This window comes from Atractosteus spatula, chromosome 4 (assembly GCF_055471065.1).
Source record: "Atractosteus spatula isolate fAtrSpa1 chromosome 4, fAtrSpa1.hap1, whole genome shotgun sequence".
Classification (NCBI taxonomy): domain Eukaryota; kingdom Metazoa; phylum Chordata; class Actinopteri; order Semionotiformes; family Lepisosteidae; genus Atractosteus; species Atractosteus spatula.
Genome location: NC_142709.1, coordinates 48,301,455 through 48,329,237, shown reverse-complemented (window position 1 = coordinate 48,329,237; position 27,783 = coordinate 48,301,455). Strand labels below are relative to the sequence as shown.

Genomic DNA, 27,783 nt, shown 5'->3' with positions numbered 1-27,783 from the left:
TCAGTAAATGTGATATGACAATGATAATATATACTGTATCATATCATATTCCAGAGGTATATGAAACCTCTTACAACTTACAAATAAACTAGCTGTAATTTACACTTTAAAAAAGAAAATATTTTGCAGGACTTAGTAAGTTTTACAAAACACAAGGACAAACTTATTGCAAAGAAGACACAAATAAAAACATTGCTCCTAGGGCACCATTTACCTCAGTTAAACTAGTGGTTCCTTTAGTGCTTACCTTAATTTCTTATTCATTCAGTGCTGGATTTCTTTGTAATTTAGTAAGACATTCCTGTCTGGTGTATGTGAAATTAATAAGACAAAGCAACACTGAAGAAGCATATTTTCTACCTTTAAAAAGACAGAAATACTTAAAACCCTGCAATCTCCATTAACAAAAGCCCAGGGAAATAAATACTGGATGCTTTCAGATTGAGACTAAGATGCATGCCCAAGGAAACTTTATTTTTCATTAAGGGAGGTTCAGGATGTCAGTGAAAGCCATCATGTTTACTCAGAAAATCTCTCCAAACCCCTACGCTGTGGTCAGGCTTCCCAGTTGTCCTTGGCCGCCAGACGGCAACTGACTGGAACTTCCCTAAGATTCGTTCCTCCAGAAACTAACCAGCACCCCCACCCCTGCTCCCCATTTCCAACCTCACCCCAGCCCACACACGCCACTTGGCTGCAACTGGGTACAGAGTGCAAGTATCCACTTCCCCACTGGCCAGAGTGCCAAATACCAAATTAGCTTGTCAGGGCACTGATGAAGTGCTACATGAAAGCGTTTCGGAGCCCTAACTGATTCAAGCTGCTTTCTGTGAAAGGAATGCACCACAGCTAAGCCCGGCTAGTGACCAGAGAGCTCATATTTTACTGGGCAAAGCTTTCATGGCTACAGCTGACAGAAATGAGGTGTACACGTGTCCCTTGCCATGCCTGTCCCTGAGATAACCTCGTGTAAAACTGCGACTTGAACAAGACCTTGGCAGCAGCATCAAATTTTAGTCATGACGCATCTGCATGCCACCAAAACATCGATTTGCATTTTCAGGAACTGACTTGCTATGATGTGAACCATTCTGATCGGAATGACTTTCAGGCTGGTGGAGTTCTTTCCCAGGTTTCCCAAAGAGTAAAAAAAAAAGATTTCATATGAAGATACACAGACCTGGGAAATCTGTATGGACTTCTAGATCTACAGCATGAGAGTAAGCAACTAAGAATAAGGGTATTACTATCTAAAACCTAAAAAAGATACAGTATATGATTTAAGAGCTCTTTGCCTGTTATAGATCATCTGTAAACCAGAGATAAGAGATATACCTCAAATTCCTGGGCTTTGGCCATCAAATCCCACAAGTAATGCATCACAGATCAAGGTTTTAATTTATGTATCAAGAGGCAGGCACACAAATGTTATTCATAGAATCCCCTTGTTTTTTTTTTACTTTCTGATTGAAAAAAAAAAGTTATTATTAATCTATAATTTATAGAGATTAAGTTACCTGTTTTGTAGATAAAAATATTGGTACCAATTCAGAGCATACTCCCGGATTTCCTGGAGCAACTCAAGTAGAGCATCTTAGCCAAGTTTACAGCAACTGCAATCCCAAGTAGGATTCAAACCCTTGAAAGTCCTTTTATACGCTCCATCTTTCCAGGTTTGCCCTTTTTACTAGAATGCCATCCCTTAAACACGACAATGCATTGTTTGAACACCTTTGTCGCGCTCAAATTCTAACTTGCCCATTCTTGTTGGATAAAGACAGGTAGAAAACATTATGAAAAACGTGCAGCTTCTTAGAAAAGCCAGCAAGAGCTTAAACACCCCATCAGAATCAGCATGTCTTTAGTCACAGGGACAAACAATTATGAATGAGAATGAGTGTCAGGGAGAGAAAGTTACCTTGGCACAAGACTCCTCTCTCCTCGAAGCCGATGTTACACAGACACTTGCCGATGGGTACCAGCCACTCCCCCTCAGTGCTGCAGTACATCCTGGGTGACTCTTCCTCCTTGGAATCGTTAACGCAGGAGCCACGCACCTCCACCAGGGACTGGGAATCCATGGGCACGGTGTCGGGAAACATGGCCAGGTTCTTCACTGTGAAGGGGCACTTTTTGAAGTAGACCCGCACGGAAACCAGGGCCACACAGGCCCCGACATCCTGGAAGGCCAAGTAGAAGCCCTTCTTGGTGATGGGCCCCACCTCCCGCACCTCTGTGTTCAGCTTGAGGATGCGGTCACCCAGGTCCATCTGCGTGAAGCTCTCATCCGCCGCGATGGTGTCGATCTTGGTGAACTGGTGCTCCCGGAACTTGATGCCTTGGTCCTCATCTGTCTCCATGTAGTAGAGGTTGAAAGTCTCCTTGCAGGTGCCCAGGACCAGGGGGATGCTATTGCAATCCCGCAGGGTGAACTTGAGCTCCACATAGATCTTCTGCGCAGAATTACGTGGGATCCAGTTGGTCCTCAGCCAGTTGTTCTGGCTGTACTCCATCACGTTGCACACCTGGTAGGTACGGATAGGTGTGTAGTATTCATCCACACCACTAATCTCTTCCCACTGAGAAAATAAAATGAAATATGCATTTACCACAGATGCATTGAATCATTTCTGCCAGATAATGTGGTGCAGAGTGAAGAATGGCCTTGAAATGAATCAAAAAAGAACAATTTATCTCTGTCTTATATAGTATTACTTTACATGTCATTATCTGCTTCTGTTTGCACTTGAACCAGAGTCCATCCAAGAAGCAATGTTCTTGTTTTGCTTCATGTGGGACTATTCTTCATCCAGAATGTGTTGCCTTTTAGTATATTATTGACAAAGCAATGTCAAATTCTTGCCAAAATGGTAGAAACATTGTTTAAGTTTCTGCAGAAAAGTAAAAGAGACTACGAATTGAGAGCCTGTGCTTTCCATGAATTTGAATTAAAAAATGTTGGCCTTAGCTTTCCCTGCAGTTTATGAAAGTCTGTCAGCTGTGAGAAGCAATCTGTTTTAAGTAGTTGAGAGCTTCTAATTACCAGACATAACAAGTGTGTGTCCAGACTGTGTAATTGGCCCTTTTTTTTGCTGTGTTTCAGTTAATGAAACACTCAGAAATGACCACTGTAAAAGAAAGCAATCGATCACCACTGTTCCAAGTCTGGTCTTTAAGAAATAGAGACATGAAAGGACAGTATTTGCAAAAACATATATTTATAGATAATATGTTTTCTCCAGGAGCTACCAACATAAAATGTGTTGAAATCACAATTTTGCAATGGTTTTAGTGGTTCTCTTTATTCACTATGCATTTCGAACAACACTGGTAAGGCCCTGGCCAAAGACAAGACAGAATCAGTCTGAATCTCATTATCAAGTTATTATTGCATACAAAATCGTAAGGCCACAGTACAGCTCCCTGATGAGGGGGACAGAACAGAATAGACAGATGGTTAGTATTTGGGACTTTTTAGAATTGGTGCAATGCACATAGACTTCCTTCCTGACAGAGGCTGCAGAGTGCTGTTAATATCAGTGTTGTACTGTACAGTATGTTCATTGAGGCACTTGCAGTGAGCTTTGGCTGTGAAGTACAAGCTCGCTATGTTGCTCTGCGTCTCTTATGCTTTATTGAAGAGGATGTGGTGGGGCTGATTTGTTTATATTTGACTGCTTGAAAATTATCCATAGACCACTGTGGCAGAACACAGATGTTTTGCAAAGCCCTCAAGCAAAAACACCTTGTGTTTCATCAGCTCTCGCAAGCCATCTATGAGCATCAACTGCCTGTACTGGAACCACATTAAATAAATGTGTGACTTAAGGGTGTGGTACGCTCAGACCCTGCAGCACTTCTGCAGAGCACTATAATTAAGAGCTGCCATAATCAGTGAACAGTCACAGGTCCACATGTGCGGACAATTCACGCAAGCACTATACAATATATGAACTGAACGCTGAGATCCCTGTGATCCAAAAGGAAAACCAGCCTGACAGAAGCAGCTACAAAGTATCCAAATCCATGGCCCACCATCAGTACACTGAGATCTGAAACAGAATAGCCTGATATTCAGGAAAGGTACAGTTATGCTTATATGTTCATGGTATAAGCATAGCAAAGTATAGCAAAATATAATAGCAGATTATTATATAGTAGTGTATAGTGTAGCATATAGAGTATAGTATAGTGTGACATAGCATAGTATAGTAGTGTATAGTGTATTTAGAAAATAATTTCAGCACTGGCAGCAATAAAACATGTACCAGTTCCTGACACTAAAATAGGATGAAAGGGCTTGCTCTAATGCAGAGTGAACTGTATACAGAATTGGCCAACAAGGTGATATCTCTATAACTGATTACAGGAAACTTGACCTCTCAGACCGGCAACTAAATATTCTGTACTAAACCACCCATGTCTGAGGATGACCATATATTTTTTCAAATATCATTTTACAGCAGTAATCCCCCCAAGCTACAAGAAGCCTTAGTGATGGAATTGAGAAAATAGCCAGTTGGTAAATTTGGCACAGCCTGCACCCACTTCCTCAGAGTCTTATGTCCATACACTGTGGAGACAGGCCAACTGTTAAATACTTTCAGCTAATAGATTCCCTGGCACTGAATAGACAATTACAAGGCAAGCTTGTGTTTCAGAAAGATACATAATAAAATTATAATCCTTTTTCAGATTCATGTTACAGTGGAATAAGATTTTGTATTACAGTCAAGAGTATTTTCATTTATATATTTCTACAATAATAATTACATATTATTATAAAGCCACATCATTCAGTAAACAGTATTAGACCAAATTACTACATTTGTAAATGCAGATGAAAAGCCTATTACAAATTGAGAAATCAAAAACTCATTTATTTAATGAAAAAATAAGACAAACTTCCGACAAATGGCACTGATGTGCATTCGCCTAGTGTTTGGAATTCATGGTATTGTGATTATGCAACCTCTCAGACAGATGAATGTGCACATGACGTAGCCAGTGAAGAGAATGGGATGACTGAGGCAGATGACACTCAGTGAAAGTTCTTGAAAGGGTGCTTGAACACAAATTCATATGTCACTGGCATCCCAGACTCTCAGCAGCACTGAGGGACAAACTGAAAGGAGGACACCTGTGGCTCTTTGTGCTGATACTCATGCTGAGGGAGCCCCTGCACAGCTGAAGAGGTAAAATACAGCAAACCCATCCCCTCCCAGCAAACAGACAGACAGAAATATATCTGTCTTGCTCCCCTGAGCAAGGCCCTCCCCCCACCCCCCACATATTCAGGCACTTCTTTACACAAATGGCTGTAGGAGTATGGAACAATGTATCTACCCATGTGGTGGGAACCAATCCCCTCATTTCTTTCAAGAGATGTTTGGACTATTTAGCAGCTGACTACTAAACAATCTCTGTGAGCCAAATGGCCTCTGGTCGGTGACTGTTACTATGGATTTATGTCAGTTTGATGGCAGCTTAGAAAAGTAGTGAATTTTGAAGTTTTACAGTCTTTAAAGGAATAAAACCATCATGTCAAAGTCTCTAGGTGCATTTGACTGTCTTTGAGAAAATTAAAGAGAATTTTGCACCATACTGTGTACTAAGTGGCTTAAGGTTCAAATCAGAACCAAGATTAAAAGTATTCATTTAAAGAGTGAAAAATGTTCATGTTTCTCAAAATTAGCCCATGAAATTTCTTGCTTACATTAAATAAAGACTAACAATGGAAAAGAATATGCATGTAGTATAATGCCTGCTGCATGTACTGTATTATTTGTGAACTGGACAGTGCCTATGTCTGCTTATTTTTTCCTACTTGTCAAAGTTTTTCATGATAACATTTTGTGAAAAATGGAAATAGAGTGGAATAAATTACACCATGGAACAAGCAGATTTTTTAAAATAACATCTCAAAAATCCGAGAGGAGATATGAATTGGAAAGGTAATTGGTCTTATTTGTTTCCAACGAGTTAATTGGATTTGGGTCTATTAAGACATACATCATACATAGAGAGAAACACGAGACAAAACGAACACAGATGGGGTTTGTTTACCCTACAGGCAAATGTTCTTGTGCTGCAAAGCATTCCCACAAAGGCTCTGGAAATCCTATATTTGACAACAAGTGCCTAGCAAGCTTAAATTTCTTCTCTGGGTCATTGTGAACAACTGCACGGTATCAGTCAACTGCTTTTCATCACAGCTTTTATGAGAGGAAAACCATAACATATTGTACAGTCCCCATTTACCCACATTTTGCCTTGTTAAGTGCTAATCCCCATTTATAACATGTTTTTCTTTTCGCTCTGTACAGCTGGAGATCCATCAGCTCCAGTCCTAATACAATAGATTTCATATAGCGTGGACAATGACATCAGATTCTACTTTTAATTTTGGTAGCATTGTTTTTTTAACACATTAGGAATATCCAGTTTGCTTTTCTCATCCAGCATGCTTAAAGCGTTGTAATAGTCCTTGAGCAAAACAGGAGAAGACAGAAATACCAGAACCTTTTCCCAAAACAATCAATTAATCAATTGCACTGTGAGGGGGTTAGAGACAGGCCAGATTTAGAATACAGAATGTCTCTGATTCAGCTGTGTCAAGAAGTGCCATTGCTCTTCATTGTCCATGCTATGGACATGAACTTGGTTTAGCTTTTAATCCATTATCTAGCTGCTTTATTTATACAGGATTGTGGAAGGGATGCAGCCTATCCCAGCAAGGCAGGACGCACCCTGGATGGGATGCCAGTCTATTCCAGAACAAACACATACTGTAGACACAAAATACATTCACACCAGGGCCAATTATCCCAGGAGCCAAACCTCCCAGTATGTCTTTGGACAGTGGGAAGAAACTGGTGTACCCAGAGGAAACCCACACAAACATGGGGAGAACATACAAATTCCACTCAGATAGCAAACCAGGAAATGAACCCAGCATTCCTGCTCTGCAGGACAGCAATGCTAATCACTGCACCAAGCATCTTATCAGACGTGGCCATTTACAACTAAGCAACAGAGGAGAGTACTGCCTGGCTTCCAAAATCTGAAAAAAGGTCTGAGCAAGGTTAATTCTAACTAATATTTTAACCTTACAAAGTTCTAGTAAGGGGGTCAGCAACTTTAACCCTGCCAAGATGGAAGGAATTTCATGGCAATTTACACAGAGCTTTAAACATGCGTGTGTGTTGACCTAGAAAACATGAAAACTTCTACCGGTTTAGAGCGAAATGCATCATTCAGAGCTCCAGTTGAATGAAACTAGAAGACAGTGCAATTGCTTTCTGGACTAGAAGTGTAGGCTTCAGGCCATGCAGAACTTGATGCCATCAAGGGGAGGTTTTTAGATTCAAAAACAAGATGAAAGATTAGAAGCAGCACACAATTTATTTTATACAGAGCAGCTAAGGCTTTGGACCATTTCTGAAAACATGGTACATTGTTTGAAACTAATACAGCCACATTCCCTGGAAAAGCAATGAGAGACCGCCTTAGGATTACTGGGAATATAGGATGCGAATAAGACAGAAATGGCCACATGGTCTAGTCTTGCTGTAGACTGTTTTAATGTTCTACTGATGGCTGAATTATTATCCAGTTACAAACATATGGTTACTTAGTCTCAATCTATAATCCAAAAAGTTCAACTAAAGGAAAAACAAATAATTTTATTTAGGTGGAAAGGCCGGTTTAAACCAGGTATGTTTCTAAGTATTATTTAAAAGAGTGAAACAGAATTGGCATATCTAATGCATTGCAGCAAGGAATTCCAAACCTGTCATGCTTCTGTTAAGGTGACTTGCACTACATCAGACATCTCTGAGGCAGTATAAATTTAATGTACAGCTATGCCAAAAGAGGTTTGTGTGATTGAAGTTCAAATGGGTAATCACATAAGAAATAAAGTAATCTGGTTGCCAGTGGATAATGAATTCCAGGCTGCAGCCTGATGCAATTTAAAGAGGCTGTAATAAACAGGATCGCATGTTTAAGGCGCTGTCTGCACACACTGGATTTATATTTACTGCAGCTATCCGAGCAGACTCCTGTTAGGAGCGTGTCCGATGGCTTAACATTTAATTTGCTTTAACTGTTACAATTTGTGCTTACACATGCAGAAGATGGGCAGAAGATCCTTCAATGTCAGCATCACAAAGCACAGATTCCAGGTCAAAATGCTTATCAGTCTGAGCTAGGTAGAGTTGTGAGTAATAAAGCCTAATTCACCTTGAGTGCTGTGTCTTCACAACCCCGTTAAAACACAAATGAAAGCACAGCTACCCCTAACCTAATGTTGAATACTTGTGCTTTGTGAATTCATTGTTCAAATTCCCCTTGATTAATTATTAGACTTAATTATGAATTATTAGACTGTAGTACTGGTGAAACAAAATTAAACAGGTTCTTTTCAACACCATCACTTGATTGAATTAAGAGTTAACCAGCAAAAGCTGTCGCTCCATAGGGTTTGATGTTCCACGTATGAAACACCCACACGATTGAGTAATTCTATTACAATTAAGTATTTCAGTTTGTGGAAGATAAGGCTCACCGTGAATTATTTTTTTAACAAAGGGGATTGACCTGTTCATATAGGTTTATTTGTTTATATTCATTGTGAGAGATGGTCTGGATTACACACATACACTACAGAAATATTATGTCCTTTGTGCAGCAAAATAAAAATATGAGACAAATATGCATCTACAGTATGTCTTTTATGTGAAATACCTTTTAGTAGGATGTTGTACTGCCTGTTAGTTTTGCATTTAAACTGTAATTATCGACATTTTATGGTGCCAACTGTAAAAACAGCTAATGGGAAACTGAGTTTGGCAGGTATATGGAACAAATTACTGAATTTCCTTCAATAACTGCCAACGTTAAACAGGTAATTTAAACACTTAATAAACTTTCAAAACAGGCTTAGTGAGTCCAGCCCTGAAGGCCAACAGTTATATTATTGGTCAAATAAACACAATTATTACAGGAAGCTGTTACATCAGGTGTCTGTAAGCTATGACAGATGAAGAAAAGAAAATGAAATATTTATACTAATTCATAGATGATTTTTTGCCCTTCACAGCACTGAGACGGGAGTCTGAAATGCTAAATAACCATTGGGTTAACAAGGCAATTTTTCTTTCTAAAATCACTGTCATTATCTGATCCTCTTCATTTCAGTATTAATCACTCAGGTAATTCACTTCTGAATCAACAAAGGAAAATAATAATTTTGGAAACACCTGCAAAATCTGCAAGCCTGAGAACTTTCATTATTTCCTTCTCTTGCTGTTTTTTGCTCTCAGACTCTGACATCCATATGCAGAATGTTGTCAAACTAACACTCTTTAGTGTTTTCTTATAAAAATCCTACAGTTCCTCAACAATTAGACAATTGAAATACTAAAATGACTTATGAGATAACACACTTGTTTTAAATAAAATGATATAATGCATAAGGGGAAAGACAATCGATTTATTAGCTTGACTTATGGCAATACAGTCGGTGAGTGGTTCATCTTGAAAGATGACTTAGGGGCATGAGGTTATGCTCACCCAATGTTAACCTGAAAAAGCTTAAAAACACTTAAAGGTTTTTTTTCTACTGTAAGAGTTATGCAGTGCTCTTGATGTGCCGATGATGAAACATTTTTAAACCCTTTCAAAAGCTTTGCTACAGTTGTAATTTACCTCAGGGTTAACATTTCTGTTGTAAAAATAGAAAATATTAAGTATTATACAGCATGTTGTGCCAGCAAACTGTTTTCCATGGTACTGTAAGTTTGCTTCGCAGGTTTTCAGTTTGCTTCATTTTTTCTCTTTAACTCTTCTCAACTGCCAGGGACCTCCAGCTTCAAATTTTCAAATTCACTCCTGTCAAACTATGTTTTTAGTTTAAGAAAATTAAAGGGAATTGGTGTTCATCTTGGTTTTGCACGTGAAAGATTAACAACACATTTCACTGATGCTGTGAGTCCTTCTGGTGCCCTCGTATTCCATTTTCACTAACAAGTGCAATCGACTGGCTTTAAACCTCAATTATTCCAACTGAGCAAACTCAATACCCAAGCAAAATTATATATTGAATTACATCACACAAAACTGCAATGGATCTCTTGGAATTAACTGCAACAATACTGCTGTAAATAGGCAAATTTAACTTTGGTAATTATATGGCCAAATCAACAGCTTATTTTCTTTCATCTCCCTCACTTCCTCTTTGCTTCCTCTCCTCTCTTTCCTTTTGAACTGTTTCTTTCTTCTCTCTCCAAACCATTTTAGCTAGATTATCAACTGGGCCCTTCAAATGCACTGAGCTCATTTATCAGCAGTGTATGACCACAGTGAGAAGTCACACATCCCTGAGCTCCTTGTAACACAAAGCATGTAACAGCTGTGGATGCAAAGAGTTCTCTTGAGCCTCTGTGCCTTCAGCTTTCTCTTTACTGTGGTCTCTTTTTTTCTCAAAGAGTTCTTGTCAAGAGTAGTACAGTGGTTGCTGCCTTGCAACTCTGGGGCCATGGGTTCAATACCTGAGGTGTTATCTGCGTGGAGTTTGCATGTTCTCCCTGTGTTTACATATTCACGTGTGTTTAGTCCAGATGCTCTGGCCTCCTTCCACAGTCCAAAGGTATGCTGGCAGGTTAACTCGCTTTCGTAAAATTGTCCCTGGTGCGTGTGTGCTTGAGTCTGTTTGTGCTCTGTGATGGACTGTCCAGGGTATATTTGGCTTTGTGCCCAATGCTTTCTGGGATATGTTCCTGGCAACCATGACCCTGAATTGGAGAAGTGGTTATTATGTGTTTCTTGTCAAATAATGATAAGGTCACCTTAAATAACTTTAAAATGCACTTAAGGTGTTTGTTACAACCTGAAACTTTCCCTGCTACAGCACCATGACAGTGAGGTGTTACAACCTAAAACTTCCCCTGCTACAGCACTGTGTCATGAAGGTGGGACCTAAAGCTTCTCCTGCCACAGCACTGTGTCAAACTAAATTAATATGTTCTGAAACAACTGCCTTTCTGACAATGTACAAACACACCAAAGCATGTTAAAGGACATGCTGTTGCACCATGGGAATTCTGCCTTAATGAACGTATTCTGATATACCAGTGAAAAAGCTGGATTTGAAAAATGAAATAAATCCATCACTCCCTATATTTTCCTCATAAGGTTATACAATTAGCATGCCATTGAAAGAGAAACCACCAGGCTGAGAGTGTAATTATGTTAATTGACAAAATGTAAAACTGTTCTCATTATCTCTTTGGGTCATGGTGTTTTTGTGCTCGCCGTTGTGTTGAACTTGAACATGAGAGTCATAGATGTTATTATAATCATAGAAAAAGAGGCAAATCTATGTGAACTTCCCCAGATAAGGATGACAATGTTAGCATCCACAAAGTTAGTTATTTTTATTTCACACTTGTTTTGTATTTTTATTTTCATTATAATTATTCCACCTTTTTTGCCATTAATTATATTCAGATATGATTTGCTTTATTCGATGGATTTTTACAGGACAAAAATGCCATCCTGGCCATGTTTCTCAATCAGAAAAATGCAATTTGGAACTTTTAAAAGAACACTTTAAGAACAAGAAATACACTTAAAAAACTTTAAAGGCTACTTTAAAGGTAGAGTCGCACTGTAAACAGGGAGCTCTGTCTGTGCCCCCGTTAGAAAGATGTAGTTACACAAGCTATCCCACACTCCCCTGTGAACACTTACCCCATGAGCTGGATAAGAGATCCACCCCAGCTCCCCTTGACTCGCTTTTGAATCCAGCAGGTTAACTATGGAACAAAAGGAAACAAAAGAGAGGTGAGCCACTGATCTTTTTTTTTATTTCTGTGCAAGCTTCATCAAAACCACATTGACTCAGCTGCCTGTCCTTTCACTAGTCAATGAGCCACAATGCTTGACTGCGCCTCACCAGCCCCTTATTTTTATTTCTACCAGCAGGTGCTTATTCCCTCTCTGAGGAAATTGCATGTATTAACAGGTTCACTGGTGACCTCCATTCCTGCCTCCACCCTTCTCACACTCCCACTGTCCTGCAGCACTGCTTGAGCAAAGTTGCAGGTTCACGCTTGACGAAATGAGAACAGACAAAATGGTGTGTTACTTTTTTTTCCTTTTCAAGGAGAATTTAACCTTTACTTATTCCTTTGCAGCTGATGCAGTTACAGTTTCCCACTCAAAGTTGCAGTTTGTCCCAAGGGCACCTGCTCGCAAGACCTCGGCAGACAGCAGACCTCAGACATCTTAACCCAGGCATCTTAATAGGCATCTAAATCAGCATACAAGGAAACACAGCTACTTCTCAGAATCTGGGAATCGCATAAAACAGAAACCATGCTATTAAATTAAGAGTTGGTTCACAGTAGCTTTACAAAGCTTTGAACAAACAAATCACATCCTTACTCGTTTTGCTGGAAAAAAGATGTGTCATCTACAGTGAATGTTGATAATTAGCTTGTGACGAATTTCATGTAGAAGACATGTATCAGTGTGCAAGCTGCAGAGGAACAAGAGGTTAATTCCCTGCTGAAAAGTAAGAAGAGGAAAACACACGTTTCAGTTCCGGAGCCCTTGTCGCTCCTGAAGAAACCTCCATAGTCGAAACATTGTGGGGTTTTTTTCTTTGTACTTTTCAACATGGAATTAACCTTTACTTGACACTTTGACCTACGTGAGCCAGTATATTCTAGAAGCCTGTATCAACTGTGCCCTTAAATTTCATTAGGATTGAAGCTGAGGTGAAGGAATATTCAAATGAAGGAAAAGTCTGCTCAAAATAATAAAAATGGGTCATAAAATGCACCATTTTTTATCACAAGTGTACACATTTTGAAGTTAGATTACTCTTGTTACTGTTGGATTGGGTTTGTGATACTGTACATGCTAGCTGCAACTAAATTTCACAGCAGCCTCTTTCCAGCAAGTGCCTGGGATAGAAGTTTAAACACTCAAAGCCAACTAAAACAAATAAAATAAACTCTGATTGCCCAACTAAAGCACGCTTTACTGTTGGATCTGTTTTAATTTTCAAAGAAAAAAATAATATTTGTGTTTTTTTTATTATAGTCACAACATATTCATCGGCCCAAAAATTGTAAAATTTAATTTACAATTTTCAATCATTTTTCTGTCTATATATCATGAAGTTGCCACATTCCAGTCTGCTATGTTGCTCAAGATGAGGCCATGAAAGAGGTGGCTAAATTTCAAGTTTCTTTCTCAAGATTTCCTGTTGTAAGATTCCACAGCTACAGCCTGCCATTCTCCTCATTTGATCAATGTAAAGATTTACTACATAGAGGGAAGGCTCAGGTAAATGAAGAATGCACTCTAGCAGGCAGCAGCTCACAGTCTCATCTCCCTTTAGTCTAATTCCCATCTTCGATTCAGCCATAAATACAGTGATACTGATGGTGAATAATGCCCTCAATTTATAAAAAGCACTGGAACAGAAATGCAGCTGACAAGTTAACCACTCAGCCTCTATAGGTTTTCAAACAAATGTTGTGATTTGTTCTCACTCAGTGAATGGGACATTTAATCTTCCAAGATCCTGTCAGACAGCAGATCACATCAGTGTCTGGACCCATTTTGGAATGTCGAAATTGAGGACTGAGAAAACCTTTGTACTTTCTATCCAGCGCTAAATGGCTAGCTAGCTCTCTCAGTGATCCAAGAGTTCCTCCTGTTCCTACCCTCTGGACTGATGGTACAATAACACACTTCAGCTGATAAAAGCAAACTAAAAACATAACAGTCACTCAAACGACATGTGAATTCTCAAAGGTATTGTTTTCCTAAATCACACCGTGTAACTGTCTATTTTTAAAATATGCAGACTGTTGAGTTTGGCAGAAAACACCGGTGTAATTTTAAGAAACATTATCTTATTGTCCTGCTTTTCTTCATGTGAATAAATGAATAATCATTCTAAAACAAACTTCATGCAGCCTTAAAATCCTCTGAAAATCTGAATGTATTCAAGCACTGCTTATTTTTGTGACTCAGGTGTTCCTGTGTATTTATTGTCCGTTGCACGAGAAAATGTCTTGTTTTTCAGGTTAAACATAGAGGAGATTCCAGTTTTTTTATTGGGTGATTCTTTACATTCCTTGTACATAACAAGCCTGCAGGAAACAAATACCAGGGAACTGGCCTTACCTGGCAGTCAATAGCACTACTGACAGTCCGTACAGCCTGTTTTGTATTAGTTCTAATAAAGCTATCTCCTTATGTCAGATAATGATATACTATAGTTCAAGCTGCAGCTCCATTGGTTTCAATTTAAATTTCTTAATGAGCCAAGCAAACATTTCAGATTGAACTGACCAAGAAAATTTAAACCCAGAAAATGAGAAGATTAGATCAGCCAGAGGATTCTGCTGAAGAAGAGAAGCAAGAGAAGGTGAGGGTGAGAATGGGGATAATGACGATGATGATGCACTGCACAGTAGTGCAGGTTTATGATACCATTTTGTTACCTCTTACTGTACATCCTCTTCCTCTTGGAGTTATCAATAGACATATAACCACTCGTCCCCGGAAAGCATGTTACTACCACGAGCCAGAACAGGTGAATCAATAATTGAAAGACATAAAATCCAGGTTTACAACTGCCTGTGGGCATCTACTGAGCTGATAAATTATCACAGCCAGCATTGCTACTGCTCCTCTTTCATCAGCACATGTGTCCTAGTTTGAAGATCCCAAGACCGTGGGGAAAAATAACTGTTAGTCGTCCACGTATTGACTTGTTGAACAGTAAGGAAAGAAAATGTAGTCTGTGAAGCTTAGTTGTAGTCATAGAAATTATAATACAATTTATTGTATATGAGCACTTTTCAAAAACCTAGCACTAAAAACAGAGCAGTAACAGCAGTAGTATTAATAGTATTAATTGGTGACAGGAGGATAAATTCCCCTGTTAAGGATATTGACCACCCATACTGGCCACAGCAAGAGCAACTCATTAAGTTGCAGAAAGCAAGTTTGTTTTCTTCTTTCTAACACTTTCAGTAGTGACCTAAGGAAACACCTCTATACTAAACTAGCATCCGTGACACTATATTCTGTAAAAATCCTGGAATTAGAATGTGTTGGAATTACATGTACATATGGGCATTGGGATGTCAACAGTGAAAAATAAAACTCCAGGTACTGTCCATTACCGAGCTGTAGCAACACATGGAGTGTCACTTTGTCACTTTATTATTTGGAACTCTGCCGCTTACACTTCAGTGCAATGCCTTGATACCCAAGGCTTTTTGGTTACCACGGCAGTGAATAGATAGAACATGGAATTCTTAATAACATTTTTAGTTCCAAAAGGCTGTTGATTGCTTTTAGGGAATAAAATGATGAAGAGACAGTTTAAAACTTGACTGTTTGAGAGAAACATTATTAGAAAAACTATATTTTTCTCAGACTTTTCTAATGAGTTAGGATGTGTATCTCTCTTTCAAGAGGATGAACCCTGAATGCTCCTTTATAAGGCACAACTTAATAATGCACTCTCCTTTATTTTGGCTATTTGTCAGCAGCTGAGGTTTCTAAGTATAGCACACAAATCCTGCCCTTTAACCCCAATAACTGCTCTTCAAACAAATATATATATATATTAACAGATACTAACAGAATGTACACACCAGGAGCCAAGGAGCATTCTTTGGTTGTCAAGACTGGGACATTTCCCTCAAGTTCAATGAAAGCTAGAAATAATGAAGAACTTTTAGTCAAGTCAGGCTGTCACCCAGAGTAGACAGTTTCTGAACTGTGATTTTTCTCTTTCCCCAAATGAATTTACCATGCACAGCAAACCAGAGTCACACACTGACATGAATAAAATAGACCAGCGATCTTGCTTACTGCCAATGTCCATTACAAAGACACTGCCACTTATTAACATAGAAAGAATAATACTGAAATGAGCAGAACACTTTGATATAAACTCAGTTAAGACCAAAAAAGGTTATCCTGCATTATTCTACATGTCAAAAGAATTTCCTTGCTTATCTCATCTTTACATTTCAATTATTTTATACAAATATCAGTCACTTCTCTAGTATTATTTACCTGGTACTATATAGACAATACAGAAAATATTATACTTCCTGAAGAACATTATATGTATTAATTATATTTATCTATATTAGGATGTCTAAAACATTCTAATGCAATGGTCATAACTTTGCGTATTTCTAGTTTAGACTTAACTAAGCTTCAGAAACAACCTAGAAGGATAACAGCTGTATCATAAACTGACTGCGTCATTTCTGTCACTTGCTTCATCATTCCTGAAACTATAAACTACAGATGTTACAGAGGTGCTTCATTAAATCTACTAAGTTCCTAAACTGTAGGACCTACTTTTTCAAGTGAGATGACTATTAAAAATATTATACTTAAATGTAATTGTGCTTAAGAAAGGGGCATTTAATGCACTGCATTGAAAAAAATCCCAGCCGTACTCCATTAATCTTTTTATCGCAGTCAGTAAAGAAATTATAACAGGTTCTGTCTATTACAACAGCAATGAAGTGTAAAGCTGCACAGAACATAAATTATTCAGTTTTCTCTTGTGAGCCTGAAGCCTCTGGTCTTTCCAGGTTTCTTATAAATGGCCGGAACTTTCCACTTCATCAGCTACCTCTTCAGAGAAGCACCTTGTACAGCCGATCACCACCCTGAAGATACTGCAGACCAGTGCAGTGCTATTTTTACACTGGAGTCATGTGTAAGCACATTTTCGGCACCTCCGAAAGGTACCATCGCTCACATAATGCCCCTCTTCTCAGCATGTGCCGATGCTTTGGGATATATTAGCTGGAGCCACAGTTGCAAAGTCTAAAAATACTGTACAGAAGCCAGCACGGTTTTCCATTAGGGGAAAGAGAAACTGTTCTAAATGGTTCTCGTACAGTCTTTGCATGGTTTCTTACCTTGGGCCCTTAATTGGCTCACCTGTCTGAACACAGATAATGTAAGTTTATGTTATTGCGATCGCACCTTGTGCAACTTTTCAGTGTTAATGATCTTGGTGAATTTCAGTAACTCATTTTGTTTCCTTGTTCTTGTTCTTACACCAATTCAGAAGAACAGAACTTAAAATGTTTCTGAAACAGCTAAATACTGGGGGAAGCATCCTGCAGTACCTTCCTAAATCATTATCTGACATCAACTTTGATCTCACAAATGTTTTAACAGCTTTGTATCAACTCTATTCTCTAAAAAAAATTACATTCATGTTGACACACGTCCGAGCTGGTTCATAAGGGATTAGCCCTACAAAATCTGACTGCTGCTTGGTTATAAAGCACCGTGGAGCTTAAGCAGCATGACTGATGTGACAGGATATCCCCAATGTAATCTGTGATGCAAACCATGTTCGGAACCAGACATCAAAATTTGAAATCTCTGTACAATAAGGGTTAATTTCCTGGCCCACCATGTGTGCTTAAGACCATCTTGCTTATGTAACCAGTCACAAATGACAGAAAAATTCATTTGCTTCTTTAAACAGAAGTCTGTTTCGCTAGGCGGCTTGCCCAGATTTAAAAGAAGATATGAAATAAGCACAATTGTCTGTGTTCATATTATTTTTGCTTCCATGTGTTGTTTATTACTTAAGAAAATATGAATATCTGCAAACGGAAACCCATTTTTTGTAGTGCAGTTCTTTCGTTCATACAGAAGAAAGGAAAGTCTCATGACACCTAATAGAATCGTAATGCAGAATAGTAATTATTAATAATGGATTTGCAAAACCTTTTTTAAATGAGTTATTAGTGTAATTTTAATATTTGTCTGCATCTCTTATTAGTGTTAAATATGACTGAGATCTCTTTCATCACTCTGCTCAAATGATTTATTACTTCCAGTTTGCCATCTATTAAGTGCAATTACAGTAAGAAATTAGAGGGCATGAAATGCACAACAACATTCACCAAATTGGTAACAACTGGTCCTTAGATATTAAAGTTAACCGAGCAATTTTGCAAGATCAGTGTTTGGGTACAGAATGTAACTTGCTATCACCCCTCCAGCTAATCAGAGGCCACATTAAACCCCAGATTCCACCTGCCAACGAGTAGCAAGTCTGCAATATGTATCTTGATAGGGTTCGTGTGTCTACCCAGAGGAAAGCCACACTCAAGAACCAAGCTATGGCTGGGTGTAACAAAACTAATATTTCATCTTGGTCCAGAATTCAGTATCACTTTTGCTCTTGGAGCATGTTTTTCAATGCAAGTATACTATAGAAAAGAGGGCATAAAGCAGTAGGTGGGGATCTGTACTCCAAACCAGATGGTTGTAGGTTGGAGTCCCAACTGCGGGTTCTGCTGTTGTATACAACTTATCCCAGTTATTTTGAATTTTTGATATAAGTGTTATTACGGCAAACTCTGTATAGCCCTAATACACAGCAAGAGCAGCATGGCACACCATTTTTTTTTATATAGTAAGCATTTAACATTAAAAAAATCTTCAGGCTGTCTTGAGTTGTACTGTTTACCAGTAAAACTTTCTTATCAGGTTTCAGCACAATGTTTTAGGTATCTAACAGCTTTAGAACATACTTGCTTTGAAAAGGAGAGAAGCGCAGTACCTCGTGGATTAATATTAGGCACTTCATGCTTTTCAAAATTTTCTTGTTTCAGTGATATAGGCTCTGGTGTAGTTAGTAAACTTATTAAACTTGTAGACAATACAAAACTAGGTTTGGTAGGAGAGACTGCTGTAACAGCAAAAGGGAATTTAAACTAAATTCACAAATAGACCAATGCATATCAACATAAATTCACTGTAAACATGTGTAAGGAATCTTTGACAGAAAACAGGAATATATATATTCAAAGCACAAAAGCAGAGGTAAGAAATTTAAAGAGATAAATGCATTAACATGTTTCTTTTAATAAAATCACATCTGATGTTACTCATGGACAAAACACAGAACAAATAAGAATAACATACTCTACATGGAACATGGAACAGAAGCTTGGATAAACTGTGAAAAATAAGCGACCCAGCTACAAATTATTTCATACTTTTGTGCCACTTCTTTTAGAACACTGTGTTCAGTTTTGTTTTCCACACTAAAATAAAGAGACATTGAATGCATTAGAGTTACAAAAGAGAGGTGACCAAAGTGAAAACAATCTCATAGACCAAGATCTTAAGTTTACTTTTACCTGATTGTACTGAAAGGATTTTATGAGGAATTAACACTTCGAGCTCTTTCAGACATGACAAAGAAACCATGATCAAAGGACACCAAAGAGAGTTAAGTTTGAGTCCATACAGTAAATGAGAGGCAGCTTTTTAAGAAAAGCACTTTACCGTGTTTGGAACAATCTTCTGATTAACAGGGTTTCTTTAAAGAAGCACCTTGAAAACATCAATAGATCAGTATACAGTAAATTAAACAACATGAAATCAAACAAGCACGATAAACCCAATGGCCTTATCTAATTTGTAACCCTCCCTATGTTTATATGCCCTTATTCTCTAATTTCTTTGGTATCCTCCCCTCTCCTTTTTAAGACTAAACTTTTAAAATAAAAATATCTACAGCAATTCCCTCACTCAACTTGATTTGATGCATGTACTGTATATGGTAAAGTGGTTCGTATAGTAGCAAACAAACACCATGCTATTTTAGACGTCAGAAATAAGCCGTAGCATGGGGCTTTCTGTGGCGATAAATCCAAGCTTCACATCTGAATGGAGACTTCCATACTACCATGGCATGTATTTAAATTTAAGTTTGAAAATAAAAAAAACAACAACTCGTCAAACAGTAGGCATAGATTGACTATGGAGTGAGTTATCTATGGAGTGAAAGTGTACAGTACATCATGAATCAAAGCAATGAAATAATTCTACAAATATACAGTAAATTTTGTTAAACACACTTAAATGTTCTGTTAGTTACTTATATTGAAATTGGAAATGAAGACTGCATTTGCAACTTGGAGGATGATCAGGGTTATTATTATTATTATTATTATTATTATTATTATTATTATTATTATTATTATTATTACTGGATAGAACTTTATCTGTATTGTTAAAAAACGCTTTCGCAGCATTAAACTGTGTAACACAACACTGACATTTCAGTTTAAGTCTCTGAAACACTGGTGAACTTGGCAAGATTGTGCAGCTTACTAATGATAACTGATCACGGGCTGGAAAACAGTAATAGCTACAGGCTGTGATAATAAAGCATTGTATTTAATTTAAGGCGGGCTCGGGCTCCGAGGTTAATGCAACGGGAGTTCGATTTAAAACTGTGCAGTGTGAACTCTGGTCTAATCCTTCAAGGCCCGCCTGGACCTTACGAGTCCTTGCCAGGTGCTGATTTATAACGCAGAATTTATCCTGCAAACAAAGAATGTTTTGACCACAACTGGAAATGTGGAGGTTGTGTAACAACTACGTCTCGCTCCGGACAGCTAAATAAAGTGGCCTCCTGAGGGCAGTTGTATCAGTTTCACAAGAAATAACCCTTGAGAGTTATTCTGAAACAATTGGCTACAATTTAAAACGGTGTGACTTTTTTGGGGGGGAAGGGCGGCTTCGTTCTTTTAGGAACATCAGAAATCCAAACACAATTTCTGTATTACAATAAAAAATAATTTCATCGTGCTTACCTCTGACACAAGCAAATGGGTGAAGTACTGGGTAAGAGATGTTTTACGCAATTGTTAAATACAGTAAGTAGTTATTTTCAGACATTTGAGGAAAGGTGTAACTCTTGTGCACAGGCGTTCTAAAGAAGTCAACCAAGCGCCGATTTTAGAAAAGAAATTCTAAATCTGCGAAACAAACGCGTAATTTAGCGTTTCCGCTGCGTGTAGTATGGCTTTATTTCTTGCATACTGAACAACTCGGACGGGTCTGTCTCTCCACAGTGCTTCTTGTTCGAACGCCTTCACTGTCCTAACGGAGTGTTAATGCAGTCTTGTGTTAATGCCGGTATCAATCACTCACACAGCTGGGGGGAGGGAGTTAACTGGGAAGGGGAAGAGGGCATTCATAATTTAAAACATTTGCACAAGAGGTCACTACGCGTAAATTAGGCTCCTTGAGATAGAACTCGCTCAGACACATCTTGTCAGCCGTCACGTTGTCAAAACTTCACAGCTTAACAAGCTTATTACAGTTGTCTAAATGTACTTGTCCTCTTTGCGTTGTTTCTACCAATTTAAATGTATCCGTGAGTATTCTATGTACGGTATACAGTATGTCTTCTCCATACACTTTGGCGCGTTTAACATTTTTTTCTTTTAACAATATTGCAATCCTATTATAAAAAGCTGAAATTACATTCCAGATAATTAAAAGTGAAATAAAAAACACGTTACGCTATCTGAGACGACTTCTAACATACTGTCATTTAAATCACAATAGGTTTCTAATGTGCCAAATAATAAAATAAAAGTGAACCAGTTCTTGGCACTTTCTATCTTCTGTTCGATTTCTTTCTCCGCGAAGAAATGCTTCAGCTTTTATCAGTTTGTATAAGCTATTTGAAAAGTGTATGTGAGGCCGAGGGGTGCGGGGGAGTCCCTTAGTCTAGGATAAAGAGCGCAATCAGTCTGCTTAGAGCTACGTTTATGTCCAACTACACATTTTCGGAAGCAGATAAACAAACAAGGAAATTCAGCACTGAGCTGATTTGGAAACAGCTGGTGTACCAGGAAACAAGACCACTGGCTTGCACTGTTATCAAAGGAAATGATATAAATCAAAATATCGGAGATGCAGATGGACAATTCCAGGCACAGCCTTCAACAGAGACAGAAGAGAAAATTGCTTTCTGCGGCTGCAATCTATTAAATTAAGAGGAAACTCAGTGATTTTGCATGGGTTTCGATGCTAATTATTTTCGAGCTACAGACCGATAATAAACGTTTAAATATTCGTCGTTTGTTATTTTATTTATCTTTATCACAAAAAAAATCTCAACGTTAGGTTACTGATGCTGAAATTGTCAGTCCATACAGAATAAAAACATTCTTAAAATATTTTGAAAGTACTTTGTAACTAAATTTATTTTTTGGAAGCCATTATGGGCTAAGAAAGAACAAACGTATTTGATTACTTGATGGTGAATACCAAACAAAGGCGTGGTTTGTTATAAAAACATCTAACTGAATATTTTAGGATCGGTTATATTTTTGCAATAAAGTTATCCTACGCACTCCAAAATCCCTTCGAACTTCTATTTGCTTAATAACCGGAAGATCTTTATATTGTTATATTGTATCATGTCACTATTATTTTATTGAACACGCAAAATTTAGAATACACAAAATCAAAGCATATAACGGAGAAAACTAATTGCTGAATATGGTTATTGCAGAATATGGTTATATGATAAAATCATGAACAATGACAAGTTTGTGATGAAACAACACAGTAAAGTTCATTTTCTATGGTGTGTCCTTCTGATTTTACAGCAAACTTGCGCAACCCCGTCAACTTTCGAGTTGTCACCAAATGTGCTCTCTACATTATTAGATTTCCAGTAAAACTCAGTAGCTGATCATTTTCAAATTCAATATTTTTATTTAGTTTTTATCCTAGTCACTACGGTATTTAGAAGGGGGCTACTACGTCTCTTCCACATACAGTATCTGGCGCAAGGCTTCTCCGAACTGCATCCTTTGAGAAAGTTACCTCAATTCATAAAAAAGGACTCAGGACCCAGTTTTATTGAATGAAAACGCTCGGTTTAAATGCTAGACATGAGCACATACTGAGGCACTCTTCTTTAAAAAAAAATCAGGAAAATTGATCTTGACATCTGCAGCTCAGATACAATACCAATTTTATTTGGAAAAAGAGACCGGTAATAAATTATATTTTCCCCTGTAAAACTACAGATGAAGATAACACACTCTTCGTTTTACAAACTTGACACACTCATATACAATTCATAGAGACGTCTATTTAAGATTAGTTTACATCAATTTGAAACAAAAGGCTGGATGCTTTATTTTGTTGCTCAAGTGTGAAAATGATGCTTTGAAAATATATCACTATAAAATACATTTTGTCCACAAATAATGGGGAATGTTGGGGGTAATCACCCATTCTTTTTCAGAAGTCATATATTCAATCCCGTACAGTTTAACAGTAGGCTACCAGTGCTAAAACGTCAATGCGGGTTTACTAGATTTGCTTAATTTAAAGAAAAGTCGGAAATTACTTTGTCTGGATACTTGGTAGCAGCCATTAACTTATAAAGTAGTATGGCATCTTTCTAAGCGACATTTTCAAACATCCAAACTTAAAACTGCATAAGGTACAATTACAAATTGTCAAGTGTTCTAATTTGCAACGTAAATTGGATTATCATACTATAAACAATTCTTTTCGTTTCATTATTATGCGGTGCCGCGATGCATCCTATTTTTTAGGATGATACCAAACACCCAGATCCAACATTATAAAGATGATTCATGATTCAACCTGCTGGTTACATTTCCTTCTTTGCCTTCATCGATTGCAGCTCGATACTGACACTCGCTGGCGGAGATTTTCTCGTCAGGAGCACATACTCATAAAGAAACGTGGAAGAACGGGGAATATTAATACCAAGAATAATGAAACCGCCCAAATTGAAAACAAAACTCTTATGCTTGTACCTATCTAAAAGAATTAAGAAAAAACACGCCAGACAAAAAGGGGATATAAATCCAATTTATTCAAAAAAGGACAAAGATTATTGTGTTATAACACGACAATGTTTTTTTTTCTAACGCGACAATGCGCTGTCAAATGATTTGTGTTACCATAAAATTCAAATACGATGTTATTAGTAAAATTTTAATATACAAAACTGATTTGTCCTACGTTTGACCACAAATTCCGTAAAATGAATTTTAAAATATGTTTTGAGTATGTTGCATAAATTAAACATCAAAGGTGCTCTGTGCAACAAATTGAAATATCTCCTCTAGATCTTTAGTATATCTGCTAGGCTAATACTGTAAGTGGTCTTTCAGAACTCGGCCTTACTAGGTTAAACGCGCAGTTTAAATAGCATACACGAACACATGTACTCAAAGCGAGTTTCTCACTCGTTCTCTAAATGCAGTATTAGGAATGACCATATAGTTTTGTATGACTTTTCAGAAAATACATTTAAAACGTCTAAGATCCTGCATTTTGTTCAAACAGATAATACTGAAAATGAAAATTGAAACATATTTTTGAAATTTCAATAATGAATGTTTTCTTGAAATAATAGCTTTATTATTTAGCAAACTTGCTTTATTTGTTCTCACAATACACCTACGGCGCCGAAGGACTTAAGGTCAGAACACTAATTATGAGCTTTTCCTAACTGTATGTCACACTCTTCAATCTTAAGAAAGTGACTTTTCTCAGGCTACAAATGCCACGAAAATTCTTCCTTGTATTATTCGTCTAATACATAATATTTGCCACGTTGTTGAATCTGATACCCTAACTTCATTCAAGAGACGGCGGCATGCGATTTTTGGATCAATGAGATACCATCAACCAAAAAGACGTTGTAATCTTCTTATGCTCTTACCTATTAAAACCCTTTTAAGAGCGAATAGGTAGATTTTTTTTCAGTAATTAAGGGTTTTCCTGTCCATTCATTGATTATATTAATGGAATAATTCAGATTTGTGTGTAAAACCTTCGACAAACTGCACTCTTGACTAGTTTAGTGACTTGGGTCGAGAGTTTACTTCTGAGATTTGTCACATACTGTACTACAAACACAGCCAGTTTAGACTCTTATAGAAAGAGCATCAGTTTTATTTCCTATCATGCAGTGTAGAAGGTTAAAATGTTCAATTTCCATTATGAAACATAGATAATCCACACCATTTTACTACTTCTTATGCACTGCAGCTAAATCCATAATGTTATCTGATGAAAAAAAGCAGATTGAAGCTGTCTGGCAAAAAGAGAGTGGCCATTAAAATAGTATTAAGCTACATTTTAAGAAAAAACAAATTAAATGAACCACAAATCATAATGTTATTAGTTAGTAACTTGATTTAGTACCTAACGTGGTTTAGTGAATAAGAACACACAGTGACATTCTATTCTACAATGGCCTGTATGTTTTTGATATAATGTCATGAACTACATTTAAAACTCTGCATGGATTTGGTTTACAATTTTAGATGGACAGTTAAAATACTTCAAAATACACCAAAACAAACTCTTCTTTTTATTTGGCTATTTTCAGATCTGCTGTCTGTTACAGTATGTGTTCAGCTAGATATCTATTGTATCCTGCTCTCCATTCACTTACTTAATAAGGCAAGGAACTCCTATTGCCCCTTCTCTGTACCTATCATTGTCAGATTTACTAAACTGTTCACTCCCGTGATTCTGAGGGGAAATAAGAAGGCTAAAATCTAAATAAATGAGTTGACAACAAACCAATATTTAAATCTACGGGTCGAATAATTAATCTGTATAATCTGCTCACTGTCTCCCAAACTTTACACGAGCAGCTTCCTTTCTATAGAGAATCTGTTCATTTCAGTTCTATGAAGAGTCACTGAAGGACAACTTTTGGTGCAAAGATATATGGTAAAGTGACTGTTTTTGTAGTGCTCTGTAAACCTTGATAATGTAACAGTTACAGTATGTGGGGTACAGAGTTATTGTTATACCACTTTGTATGCATAAAATTAATTTTGATAATGTTTAAACTTTTAAAATACTGCAGTCTAATGTATAAACAAATTTGTAGCCTCTTTATATGACAACTGTTTTCTGTACACGCTGAAGGAAAGTTCTCAAATCTAGCCAAAAAGATCTGTTTTGCTGCCACAAATAAACCCACAATTCACTGCTTTTCACCCCCCTATATTCTAGAATGTTACACCTAGTGAAATGTGGTCACTGAAAACAGTTAAAAGACACAACAATTTAGAAAGATTTCTGATTTCAAGTGCGTAAAGTCTAAAACCACAAAAAGAGTTAAGTACCATCTTTTTGTCTTTTCTTCAATCCTCCAAAATTACTGACCTCAAAAACTTGCTCTTTTTGATTTGGTGAATAGAAAACCACTTCATTTGTGGATGGATTTAGCTAAAGTTTAATTTGTTGTTTTTTTTTTGTGCATAGTTTAATACCATTAAAATTGAGGTAATGGTTATGTTGACCTACAATACATAAATTGATTTCTTAATCAATAGTGTGCACTGATTTACAAGTCTGGGCCTGTTCTTTAACAAGATGTGGTCTTTCTGAACAATTAACCCTTCATCTGTTTTCCAGAATGCTCACTGAGGGCATTTGAAAAATTGCAGCAAGAATATGGTTATTAAAGGGCCATATTTTGCTGTAGCAGAACAGATATCTATCCATGAAAGATCATCAGAAGGATGTTCGGCTTAGTATTTGGGGATTGACAGTAATCATTAGCAATACAGATTCCTTGTGAGGTGATCATGTACTCCAGAAGTGATATTTCCAACACAGACAGGTTTCATGTAATACACACACTGAAATGGTGAAAATTAACTGAAGTGGTTCAACGCAGTTGAACCTTCATCCATGTCTAATATTTACTTGTAATTAAGCGAAGTCTACACATCGGCTGTCCTTTGACTTTGCTTCTCTTAGACTGAAAATGCCATCTTTCTATAGTATAATCAATTTAATTTACCTAACATATATATATATAACCTGAATATATTATTATATATTATAAATGTTAAAAATTAAGAAACTGAAATTCTGAAATGCTTTATCTGCACACTGAGGGCAAACAATCTTTAATATTGGCTGCCAGTGCTTTAAAGCATTTTGTCTCAGTTTATGTGGGAGAGTGTGTAATTTTAAAATTAAAAGTGTATTTCTTCTTAGTAATTGTAATATCTGTAGTTGTTCACTATTATAACAACAAATCATTGCAGATCTGATTAGCGGTCTTATGGAACATTGTTTAAACCCAACGAAAAAAGAACAAAGGGTTGAGTTATAAAATTAAACGTGACATCTTGCCAAAATTAAAAGGTAATACATTCCAAAACGCCTTACGCCACATGCATCATGTTTAATGTGCGGAGTCTTCAGATATAAATGTGGTTTACTGTCTAGTTTATCCGAACTGACAAAAGTCTCTTGATAATTCCTTTTTTCCCCTACAAGGTTCCTTTTGCGCATTGACCTGATTTATCTATGCTGCCACCCCAATAATATGTAATAAAAAACTATAAAAAAACAGCGCCAGGAGGTACACTGCATGCCAGTTTCACTGAAACCCCGCACTGATCATCTGCATAACGTCCCAAAAGGCAACATCAGTTCACTCTGGACCACCTTAAGTAAACGCACGATCACCTACCAAGCGCTGCCGCGTAGCGTCTCACCATCCCCAGAAAAGTAGCACCACATTTCCTCCCCACTTGTCTTTCATTCAAAACATTATCTTACCTTCGTTGGAAGGATGGCTACTCAGTTGTCCGCCGCAAATGAACGAAGAGAAGATAAGAAAAAGAGCATGGGGTTTGCAGTCCATGTCGGCAGTTCAGAGGGCAATGAGTGGTACATATCTCCATGAAGCATGCCACTGATGTGAGCGCTCCGATTCCGACACAAGTTACCATTCTCGGCTCAAAGGCTGATGTCAAGTTTGACAGCGGAGATGAGGAGGAGTCTGTTCTCTCTCGCTGGTTGAGGCAGGCAGGCAGAGCTCTGGCAGGACGGCTTCTGTTTTCCGCTGGG

The 27,783-nt window shown here is 37.6% G+C and overlaps 1 protein-coding gene across 2 annotated transcripts in view; it reads right to left on the bottom strand.

Annotated features, from left to right (window-relative positions):
• The window catches only part of epha3 (eph receptor A3), a 126,870-nt gene extending 99,293 nt beyond the window's left edge, over positions 1-27,577 (bottom strand). The window contains exons 1-3 of one of the 2 annotated variants that reach the window (XM_088914333.1): positions 27,493-27,577; positions 11,755-11,819; positions 1,919-2,579 (exon numbers count right to left, since the gene is read on the bottom strand). In XM_088914333.1, coding sequence (XP_088770459.1) covers positions 1,919-2,579; positions 11,755-11,819; positions 27,493-27,577 — 811 coding nt within the window. Of the gene's footprint in view, positions 1-1,918; positions 2,580-11,754; positions 11,820-27,492 lie in introns of those variants that run through there. The other variant, XM_088914332.1, reaches the window with a different exon arrangement.
• Between the last annotated feature and the right edge of the window lie 206 nt (positions 27,578-27,783).